At 36.1% G+C, this 12,500-nt stretch overlaps 2 protein-coding genes across 3 annotated transcripts; both read left to right on the top strand.

Annotated features, from left to right (window-relative positions):
* The first annotated feature begins 446 nt into the window (after positions 1–446).
* LOC122265192 (macrophage mannose receptor 1) lies at positions 447–5,201 on the top strand. Of its 2 annotated transcripts, XM_086544965.1 has the most exons (7): positions 447–471; positions 2,668–2,821; positions 3,000–3,191; positions 3,323–3,521; positions 4,043–4,148; positions 4,353–4,509; positions 4,841–5,201. In XM_086544965.1, exons 2-7 carry the CDS (start codon positions 2,761–2,763, stop codon positions 5,080–5,082), a joined length of 957 nt encoding a protein of 318 aa, XP_086401091.1. In that variant the 5' UTR covers positions 447–471; positions 2,668–2,760; the 3' UTR covers positions 5,083–5,201. The 2 variants fall into 2 exon arrangements, with proteins under 2 accessions (XP_086401091.1, XP_042890293.2); XM_043034359.2 differs by lacking the exon at positions 447–471 and having other exon boundaries at positions 2,361–2,821.
* A 3,240-nt stretch (positions 5,202–8,441) lies between these two features.
* LOC122265194 (macrophage mannose receptor 1) lies at positions 8,442–10,866 on the top strand. Its single transcript, XM_043034361.2, has 6 exons — positions 8,442–8,575; positions 8,796–8,987; positions 9,164–9,362; positions 9,858–9,954; positions 10,114–10,270; positions 10,565–10,866. The coding sequence occupies exons 1-6, from the start codon at positions 8,518–8,520 to the stop codon at positions 10,804–10,806; spliced, it is 945 nt and encodes a 314-aa protein (XP_042890295.2). The 5' UTR covers positions 8,442–8,517; the 3' UTR covers positions 10,807–10,866.
* Positions 10,867–12,500: the final 1,634 nt, after the last annotated feature.

Raw genomic sequence — 12,500 nt, forward strand, 5'->3', positions numbered from 1 at the left:
TGTTTTGGTGTGTTATGGGCGCTTGTACTGTACTGGAGGTGTGTTTGGGTTTCGTGTGTGTGTATGTGCGGGTTTGAGTTCGTATGTGTTTTCTTCTGCTTGTGTGTGTGTCTCGGTGTGTGTGTTTGTGTGCACAGGTATACAAGGTTGGATTAGCTTTGACGACTAAGTTATATATATATATATATATATATATATATATATATATATAAAATAGAATGAAATACATTAAGTATTTGAATGTTGTGTTGGTTACTTTGATAAGAAAACCGTGAGAATTTCAAATACGTGAAACTTGTCTGTGTGAACATAAACACTTGTTAAGAATTCGGTGGTCCAGACACTTTTTTTCTTTTCTTTTTTCTTTTTTTTTGTTTTCTCTTTGTCATGTGCACAGATATCTAGATCATGTGTTGAGTTATTCTTCATCAGCTGAACATATCTTCATTATCCTTTACCAGTGATAGGGTAGTAAGTACTAACGGTATTGTTCACAAAATGTTTTTATTTTTATTTCGATTAGAAAGGCGAAAAGCTAATTTTTTGTGAAATTTCAAAACTACGATATTGACTTCATGATCTCATGGAAAGAAATTGATGTAACATTAAATCTTGTAAAAGCATATCGAGTTACATATGAAACATATTTCTCTGCCTGCCAATCCTTCTTACCTCGCCACTATAAGCCCAAAAGCTATTATTTATGCATCATCATTTTCAATACCAGCTGATGGAGTAGACCAAAAAAAAAATCAATAATGTCATTCTCTAGCAGTGTGGAAAGGCGTTACCATCTGTATTCTTATATGGATTTATATATCTATACTTAAATGATACTTGGAAAAGGTTTACCTATAATTTGACAGAGACAGATTTTTTAAGTCGATGAAAAATGAAGAATAAAAAGATAAATCTGTATATTGTAGGGAAAATTAGAGATTCCCGCATTACTGACCCTAGAAAACGTTTCCTAATATCAGTCTAATTGTTGTGTTTTTGTTGCACTTTAGGCGAACGCGGAGCTGGTGTGTTTGGTCAGTTACATTTATCTGGCATCACTTTTTCTATTGAACATCCATTTTAGAAACATTTGTTTTACATTTGCAGACTGAATTTCGCGATAGTCTTGTTGAGTTTAAAGCTTGTCATATATATTGTTGTATGTATTTGATATTAATGGTCTCCTGTATCTTGTTTGGGGTGATAGGTGTTGCTGTCACAGATTCGAACAAGTAGTAGACTTCAATACAGCTATAATGCTTTTCTCTGCTATATCATAGGAGACGTTAAGGTATTTACTTTTATGTAATAGATGTATAAGATGTGAAAGGCCTATGATATACCAGTTTGGATATTTTCCGTTTTGCTTGCATATAGATCCTTCGGCTTCACTTTTGTTAAATCTATTCTTTAATTTAGCATGAAGTAATTGTATCCTATCAGGAATATACGAGATCAAGCAACCTTTTACAATTATTTGGCCGGAATATCGCTCGCATAGAACCCTCGTGCTACGCGGAGGCTGGAGAAAACTCAAGAGACGGCAGATCAGCTGCTGTTTTTGTCTCTGTGTTTGTATGCATATGTACAATCGTGTATATAAATGTTGATATATATATATATATATATATATATATATATATATATATATATATATATTATATATATATATATATATGTGTGTGTGTGTGTGTGTGTGTGTGTGTGTGTGTGTGTGTGTGTATGTGTTATGTATGTGTGTGTGTATAAATAAATATAATAATATATATATATATATAATATATATATATATATATATATATATATATATATATATTATATATATATATATATATATATATATATATATATTATATATATATATATATATATATTATATATATATATGTAAGTATACATGTATGTATGTATATATGTTGTGTGTATAGACACATATATGTATATGTATATATATATATATATATATATATATATATATATATATATATATATATATATATATATATATATATATATATATATATATATATATATATAATGTATGTATGTATATATATATATATATATATATATATATATATATATATATACATATATATATAATATATATATATACACATGTATTATATGTATATATATATATATATATATATATATATATATATATATATATATATATATATATACATATATATATATATACATATATATATATATATATGTGTGTGTGTGTGTGTGTGTGTATGTGTGTGTGTGTGTGTGTGTGTGGGTGTGTGTGTGTATTAGCTAGTAGTCGTGGTGGTAGCGCCCAGTTCATGGCACGAGTATATATCTCCGGTGCCAGATGTTATTGCCCCCGTGATGAGGAGCTGATGGAATGGAGTCACGACTTTCCTGCTTCCTGCAGCCATAGCCGAAGCCGACGCAGGTCCCGCGAAAGGCGCCCGACTGTGCACTCATTAGCGATTGTTGAATATTCAAAACATTAAAACAGCAATATCGACAACATTTTCGATTTGCACTAATCCAATCCTTCCGAACAGCCGATCCCAACGAACAAATGCCACCGGGATGTATGGTAAGCAGAACTACACAAATATGAAACGGCCCACTAAATCTCTCACGACATGACCATCGTGAGAGAAAGACCTATAGTTATTCTCATAGATTTTTTTTGAAGTGGACACGTGGCAAGTGAGAGCGGAACTGTATGTCGGTATATAAAGCAGTATGGATTTCATATCATAGTGAACTGAGATTATGAAGATGAGGGCGTTCATCCCGTTTGCTGTAGCCTTAGGTTTGGTTGGCTCCGTGGCTGGTGAGTTGGCTTTCTGTCATCTATTTGAATGTGAATATAAATGCAAAATATCATACTGAGCTATGGCATTTTCCTCAACTCGTAACTGTCAGTATTGTACAAGTGCACGAGAACGAGAGTCATAGCGAGTGAAACAGGCTCGACCTCTCAACTCGCCCCCCCCCCCTAATTAACGTAGGCCAAGGATGCTACCCCCCGTTCACCATGGTGGGCTCCAAGTGCGTGTACATGGAGACTGCTCTGGAGATGTCGTGGCAGGAGGCGAGGGACTACTGCAAAGGGCTGGCGGGTGACTCTTCTGCGGCGGACTTCGCCACCTTTCCTGTCTGCGACGACTACGTGGCTTTCGGAAGGTACCTCGCCCTCAACGGTGTGTAAAAGCATACAGTATGTCACAGTCCTCCGGTTACTTCAGTGAAATGAGTTCTCATGAATTCTTTACGACTGCAAGCAAGAGTATAGAACGTCCTTGCTAAGTCCTTACCCGATCATAACCGACAGCTCCCATAAACAAAACGGTGTGGGTGGGCGCCCACACTCTCTTCACGCCCAACATGTGGCAATGGATAAGCGGCGAGGACTTGCAAACGGGCGTCCCTTTTTGGTCTTACAGCGAGGACTTTGACGGGACGGAAAACTGCGCTGCGGCCGACGGCGACTTTTATTACCGGCTGGTGGATGACCACTGCGACCAAGTCAAGTAGGCCTCCTTTTGGCCACCTCAAAGCATTATATATTTACATGAGGAATACAGTGTGTAGATATGCATCTCTATATCAAGCTATCTATTTATCTATCTATCTATATCTATCTATCTATCTATCTATATATATATATGTATATATATATATATATATATATATATATATATATATATATATATATATATATATATATATATATATATATATATATATATATATATATATATATATATATATATATATATATATATATATATATATATTATATATATATATATATATACGTATGTATGTATATATGTATATGTATATATATATATATATATATATATATATATATATATATATACATATATATATACATATATATATTGATAGATAGATAGATAGATATATACATATATATATACATATATATATATATATATATATATATATATATATATATATATATATATACACACACACACATATATACACACACACATACACACACATGTAATCTTCCTCTTTCCAGAAACTTCGTATGCGAGATGCCTCTCATGAGAAACGGGCAAGAAGCGAAGCTCGCATCGACGCCGCGCGCAGCTGCGGGCCCTGAATGCAAAGACCATGGCATTGTGGTAACTAGGTTTATTTCCCTTGTTCAGTAAAAGTATACGATTTGCATAAACCCCAGCGCCTTTTTTTATAAATCATCAATAGACCTTCAGCTACCCTACATCCTTGCAACATGTCATGAAAAAGCTTAAGATTACTTATAACTTCGCCGAACCTTCAAGACCTCTGCCAGAACCCCTACCAACCCTCTGCCTCTTTCCTAAAAGGTGGGAGACTTCTGCTATGTGTTCTACCAGCACGAGGAAAGCTGGGAGGTCGCGGAGGAGAAATGCCGGACCGACCACCACGACCAGGGCGGGGAACTGTACTACCCAGCCGACTGCCATGAGTTCACCCACATGGCGCACCACCTGGAGGCCACCGGTGAGTATCTCGGGACGAGTTACCCTGAGGTTTACGAGCATGTGCTACGTCTATGTATGTGGAGAGAGAGATATAGATATAGATATCTATGGAGATGCTGATAGATGTATAGATACATTGATCGATTGTATCGATTGATTCACTGTCTGGCAAATTTATTGATTGATTGAATATAAAGGTATATATATATATATGTATATATACCATATCAACAGCCCAACCCCCCTTCCCCCTCACCCCTCACCCCATGACCGGGCCACGGACGAAAACTTGACGAAGTCTCCCCCCCCCCTTCGCCAAACTAGCTAACGGAGCTGCATTCCGCCCGCAGAGAACACAAACTCGTACTGGGTGGGCGGCGTGGACATCTCGGGCAAGGAGGAGTGGACGTGGGTGAACGGCGAGAACATCCCGGGCGGCCCCCCCTACTGGGCCACAGGGGAGCCCAGCCACAACCATGATAACGAGCCGCGCGAACACTGCACCGTCATGGCCGCCGACAAGCGCTACTACCTGCAGGACGTCCATTGCACCGATAGACACCCTTATATCTGCAAGTTGCATTACATTTGATAAGGGGATCAAGCATGATTAATGGAGATAGATTAATTAATGGAGATAGATAGCTTTTTTTTAAATCTTTGTTAATTACGCTAGGGAACGACTGCAATTGCCAATAAACAATAATATGCTCTGAAGTATGATTCCTCGATGAACATCCTTATGAACCCTACATGAACACTGAGCATCTTCATCATCCAAAAGGGGGCGTGGTAATATCAAAGTGATGTTAGTAGACACGATGATGATACTAATGATGATAGTAATAACAGTGTTGATATTGATGATGATAAAAATGGCAAAGATGATAAGAATTATCATAATCATCATAATTATTATTAGAACCATTATTGTCATTATATATTCTTTCATCATTATTTTTATCAACATTATTATTGTTATTAATAATACTATGATTATATTTATATATCAACATCATTATTGTTATCATTATTACTATGATTATCATTATATATCATCATTACTATTATTCATATCATTATCATTATTATGATCATTATTCTTATTATCATCTTCATTATCAGTATTATCATTGCTATTGTTATCATTATTATCTATAATCATTATTCATATTGTCATTATTCAATATTATTATCGTTATCATTATTCATTGTTATTATCATTACCATTATGATGCCTGCGTTATTCATCTGCATCATCAGTGTAGTGAGCCTCTACTGAAGGTAAAGTTCACGGGTGAGCTTTTTGAATGAATCAGTTAAATGGTAGCGCGGTCAATCGTAGGATGCCCCGGTGTGGTCATTATTCCACGAGTGCTCATCAACCATTCACTCTATTCCTAAACATGGCAGTTACACAAAAAGGGGAAAGGGCATTTCAACCGTAAAAGGTCTGACCGCTGGGTCGCCTCTGATATACAGTACAGTTAGCTAGGTAAGCCTACAGTGAGATTCAGATGCAGATTTCTACTCGAAACGCTACGACCCTCATTTACGTGGGAAACTGAAAAAAAAATCTCTCTCTCTCTCTCTCTCTCTCTATATATATATATATATATATATATATATATATATATGTATATATAATATATATATATATATATATATATATATATATATTATATATATATATGTATGTATGTATGTATGTATGTATATATATATATATATATATATATATATATATGTATGTATGTATGTATATATATGCTCACTGTAGACTAATTTAATTAAAAAAAGAAAAAAAAAAGAAAAACGCATGTTATTTGAAGCCTGCAGTCCTTCCCTACAAAGGTCAGGATGCATGATATTTCACTAAGTAAGTATAGTTTATCTATGTCACAGCGGCCCAGTGAATCCCCCATGTGCCTGAAGTCTGCCTCAGATTTCAGGAGCACGTTAGCTCTGACCTACGACTGGGTAGTCCGTGTTGCCCTGGAAGTGATTCTCCTAGAGGATGTGCTTCCTGACAGGCGTCGATAGTCTTAAGACTATCAGGTCTCCTTTCCGTTCCCATCACTCCCCAGCAAGGCGCATCCAAGGGGCCTTCTACTGTTGAAGGAGAGGTTATGATATCTCTCTGATTGACACAAAGGCGGGGCATCGTGGTTAAGCAAAGGACATCCCGCTAAACGCGTCGAGACGTGCTGCATTGAAGGCGTTGATCGTTTTCCATGCCCTCCTCAAGAGTGCATGATTCTCATAATCCTAGGAAGGAGCCTGGACCTGCACTCCTAGGCTTCACACGGAGCCAATATATATTTATATATATACATATATATGTTTATATTCATATATATATATATATATATATATATATATATATATATATATATATATATATATATATATATATATATATATATATATATATATATATATATATATATATATATATATATATATATATATATTTATTTATCTGTGTGTGTGTGTGTGTGTGTGTGTATCTGTGTGTGTGTGTGTGTCTGTCTATGTGTGTGTGTGTGTTTTCTGATATATATAAAAAATGTGAGAAAAATTAATGTTTAAAATGCAATGTGTAGCAAATTTTCTTACAAAGTTTCTTTGATCTAGAGAAAAAAAAATGAGGTAGTCAAATTCATTCAAAGTATTAGGAATTTTTGAAAATGACATGACATTCCCATGGAATTTATGCAACTATCTTCTCAGATTTCCAGATCCCCTATAAAATAGTTACGAAGTGTACGTTTTCTCATCATGCATATCAATACTATACAAATGTGATATACAATATGTCTGAATGATATTATGATGGAATGCGGAAAAAAAACGGAACGCTTTTTTAATGTTAACCAGGATAACAAAAAAAAGAAAAAAGAAGAAGAAAAAAAAACAGGTTCTGTAGGTCCTATTTTTCAGAGATGGTTCCACATAAAATTAATAATAATTCTGAAGAAGAGATAATCGGACGTTTTAATCACATCACTTGCGTTGAGAAGATATTCAGTTTTATTTAAATTTTGATCTACATAGAGAGAGAGAGAGAGAGAGAGAGAGAGAGAGAGAGAGAGAGAGAGAGAGAGAGAGAGAGAAAGATAGATAGAGAGAGAGAGAGAGAAAGTGAGAGTGAGAGAGAGCGAGAGAGAGAGAGAGAGAGAGAGAGAGAGAGAGTGGGAGAGAGAGAGAGAGAGTGGGAGAGAGAGAGAGAGAGAGAGAGAGAGAGAGAGAGAGAGAGAGAGAGAGAGAGAGAGAGAGAGAGAGAGAGAGAGAGAGAGAGAGAGAGAGAGAGAGAATGAACAGGATCATCATACCCAAAACATCTTTCATGGTCCCTAGTCATTTTCCGCATATATTTTTCCCGCTTACTGGCCGTGGTATGGGTGATTTAAGATACATTCGACTTTCCTTTTTTTAAGAATATGAGATTTGATCTTCTTTTATGGAATAAAGCAAACTGAACTTAACACATTAATTATTTTATTAAAAAAAAATACACAGTCAATTCTTGTTGTTTCATCACCTTCGGTCTTCGTTTTGAATAAAACTCGGTTATTAATTTTTCTCTTTGAGGGTATGCGCCAGTCTATAGTGTTCAATGTATTGCCGGTGTAACTCAAGAAATAAAGATAGAAATTTTATGTGAAAAACAGTAACAGTTTGCTTAGTTCTGAAAGACGTTCGCTTGGTGGATATGGCATAAGACATCTGGTGCATTTTCCGGAAAGTGTAATAAAGTTATACATACACATACTGGTAGCCCTTTTGTTCCATATATGTAGTAGCATATCATGAAATCAATGAAATAATTGTTTTTTTTTTATCAAACGGAAACTAGGCTGACAACAGACCTCTGAACGACGTGCGTACTTCAATAGATTGTCGTGAGAAAACTGCATTTTGATATCTCATACTCTTTTTTTCCGGGCACGTTGCACCCGGGGTTGATGCACGGAACTGCGTATAAATAGGTGTCGTTGCTAACATTGCTTAACTGAAGAACATCATGGAGATGAAGAGGACCTCTCTCTTGCTGGTGCTGGGCTTGGCTTTAGCTGCGGCTGGTGGGTGTGCTTCCACTCTTACAGGATGCTTCAGATGCACATGACCTTAAAGATAGATAAGTAATCAGGGGTGTTGTCATGCCTTCAGAAGGAACATTCTAATATCCTTTTAGATATTCCAAGCATGTCCCTCCCGTTTTCTTTCTTTCATCTCGACTCTATGTGCACAATCTCCCATATCAGTTCAAAAGGAAAAAAAACTCTTCCCATTCTCTTGCAGGTCAGGAATGTGCCTTGCCGTTCATCGCGGTGGGGTCCAAGTGCCTGTACTTGGAGACTGACACTCTCTTGTCGTGGCCGGAGGCGAGGGACTACTGCAAAACACTCGCAGGCGATACTGGAACAGCTGACATTGCTTCTTTCCCTTCCTGCGATGATTTCGTGGCTTTCTCCAGGCATGCTGCCCTCAACGGTACGTAGATAAAAGTAAAAAGATCACTTTTAGTTTACGTAATGAGAATATTATAAGTATTCATACTTATATTCGTTTACAACAACATAGAAGGAAAACAAATAACAAGCATGCACAAGTAAATCACATATCCAGAAACTCACAGAATACTGAATATTTCGTACCTTCAAACTTAGGTCCCAATATTAGCGGCGTGTGGGTGGGAGGACACACGGCCTTCTCGCCCAACATGTGGCAATGGGTCAATGGTGACGACCTGCAAACGGGTGTGCCTTTCTGGTATTACAATGAGGACTACGACGGAACACGGCACTGTGCTGCCAGCTACATGGATTACTACAACCGCCTGGTAGACGCTCACTGCGAGCATCCATTGTGCGTACCATTTTATTATTGTCATTATTACTATCATTATCATTATAATTATTACTATTATCGTTATTATTGTTTTCACTATTATTATCATCATGAATACTATTTTTATTCATTATTTTTTATTGTCTTTATTGTTCATTTACTTATCTTAATCAAATAAATTGCAAACAAAATGATAAGCACCCGAGCTTGCACTTCGGTAGTCTGAGCATTGAAAACAATAGACATTTATTTATATGCCAGTGGTGTTTAAAAGTTAGACGCTGCACTCTACCTAGGAGGTTGAGTGCACCTTTTCATTTTTTTTTCGAGTTTACAACCGAATCCGCTCTCTATTACTCTCCCTGTACTCAAATACTGCTTATGATCACAAATGCGTTTGTGTGTGTGTGTATATAGTGACACCAATGTATATTTAGAGGAGTAAAGATTTTTCCTGTGTTACATCCATTTGTTAAATCAACAATCACTTGAACAGAAGTTTTCTTTGTCTAGGTCCTTCGTATGCGAGATGTCTCACGCAGCAGAGAAAGCAGAAAAGTCTGTATCGAAGACTCAACGGGACATGGAATGCGAAAACCATGGCGTTGTGGTAACTAAACCCTTACATTCCATCACGATATACTCCTTTGCAATGAAACGATGACATACTTGCAACTCTATATTTCGGTTCGTGAGCATTGCAATCTCTCAGCGAAGAGTATAATTCCGTATGATCCCTTTCATTTCTCTCTTTTTATCTCCCCAAAAGGTGGGAGACTTCTGCTACGTGTTCTATGACAAGCCGGAGACCTGGGACGACGCGGAGAAGAAATGCCGAAGCCAGCACGACGACGTGGGCGGAGAGCTCTACTACCCGAGCAGCTGTAACGAGTTCACGCACATGGCGCACCACCTGGAGGCCTCAGGTTGGCTCTCGTGGGATATTTGGCCCTGAATTTCTTCGCCCTATGTTGTTTGACTGTTGACCTTTATGATTGGGTATATCTAATGTCACCTCGTATATGTATATATATATATATATATATATATATATATATATATATATATATATATATATATATATATATATATACATACATACATATATATATATATATATATATATATATATACATATATATACATACATACGTAGATACATACATACGTAGACCATTATATGAATGTTATGTGAATGCACGAACCAATTCCGCACGCAGAGAACACAAACTCGTACTGGGTGGGCGGCGTGGACGTCTCGGGCAAGGATGAGTGGACGTGGGTGAGCGGCGAGAACATCCCGGGCGGCCCCCCCTACTGGGCCACGGGGGAGCCCAGCCACAGCCACGAGAACCAGCCCCACGAGCACTGCACCGTCATGGCCGCCGACAAGCGCTACTATCTGCATGACACTCACTGTACCGAGAAACACCCCTACATCTGCAAACTGATGTTCGTTTAAACTGGGGAGCTTAGGTGTGTAACTCTTGCCCGAGTAAAAGAGTAGAAATATGAAATGTAACAGTTTGTTTTATTGCGGATACGACTTTTGGACGAATATCCTCGAATGTTTTTGTCTTGCTTCTTTGACTGATAGTCAGTCAAATAAGCTTATTCCTCATCTGCACTTTTGATATGGAACCTGCTGTGAATTTCGCATGGAAATTTTTATAAAGGACATTGTATTTTGACAGGGTAATGATTAGCTTATGGAAACTGGATTATCAGTGGCAAGACACTAGCAACAAAATAATGGAGAAAAAATGGGGGAAATAACACTAAACATTAGAACAATAATTTGAAATTATCATTGCAATGGTGGTAATAAGGAAATGGTAAATGGAAATACGAGGAAGTATACTAATAATGTAGTGACAATTTAACATAAGTGGTAATAGTAACGTTGATACAGATAACATCGGCAATTAGCTTGCTGGTTGTCTTAGTACACTTCTTTTTTCGCATGGTATTCCCGTTGGCTCTGGGGACCAAACCATTGTGTTAGAAGAAGCTTCCTCCAGTAAGTGCCAGTCGCTGCGAGGGATCCATAGGATGTGTAATCCAATACCCTCGAGTCCTTTGGAGATCAGGCGGCAAGAGATTTTGGCTTCCTCCAACCACTAGTTTACCCAAAGAAAGAGAAAGAATTATTTGTAATATGATATGATTTTATTATATTTGTTTATGACATAATGACATAATATAGTATGATATATCATAATATGATATAATATAACATAATTAATAAGATGATAATACAAACAAGAAAAAAATATATATTACCAACAGTGGATCACCGAATGCAAACAGCAACATCAAGCTTAGTAAATACTTATTGAATGCAATGCCATGCCTATGAGAGAGCTACCGAAGAGGGGAAGCGGAATATATGACAAACAACTACGGTGCAATGTCGCCGCCCACAGCTTCGAGAATAGTGCACAGAGTCCGCGGGATATTATATAATAGGGTATTATTTAATGAGTATGATGCTGATAATGATGACGATTATGATGATGCTCCTAGCTATAACTATTGAAGTTTTGATAGTAATAGTGATAATACTAATGCTAACGATGGTAATTAAAGTACAATTATGAATACCAATGATAATAGTTAGAATAATGATACTGGTGATAAAAAGAGTAATGGTAATAATGAAATAACGATAATAAAAATGATGATAATGACAAAATAATGATATCAACAATAATGATTAAACAATGATAATAGTGATAATAATGATGATAAAAAGAATAAGAGTGAAAACAATAATAAGGATGAGGATGATAATGGAAAGGATAATGCAAAGAAAACAAAAAGAACGAAAAGAATAAAAATAACATAATAACAAGGCTGACAGTAATAATGTGATAATCATAATAATCATAATTATAAAGATAATAATAATAATAGTAATAGTGGCAATAAGTATAAAAAACAATAATAATGATGATGATAATAATGATGATAAGCATAATAATAATGATGGTAATGAAAAGAAAAGAATCTAAATGATATAACAACAATGATAATTAGAATAACCCTGATGATAATAACAACAATGTACTTATATAACGATAATGAATTACTGATGGCGATAAGGTGATGATAATATTAAAAAGAAAACATAAAACAGATAAAAGATTATGTTTA

Source organism: Penaeus japonicus, unplaced genomic scaffold (genome assembly GCF_977035675.1).
Source record: "Penaeus japonicus unplaced genomic scaffold, GWHDUDI00000001_assembly GWHDUDI00000016, whole genome shotgun sequence".
Taxonomy (NCBI): Eukaryota; Metazoa; Arthropoda; class Malacostraca; order Decapoda; family Penaeidae; genus Penaeus; species Penaeus japonicus.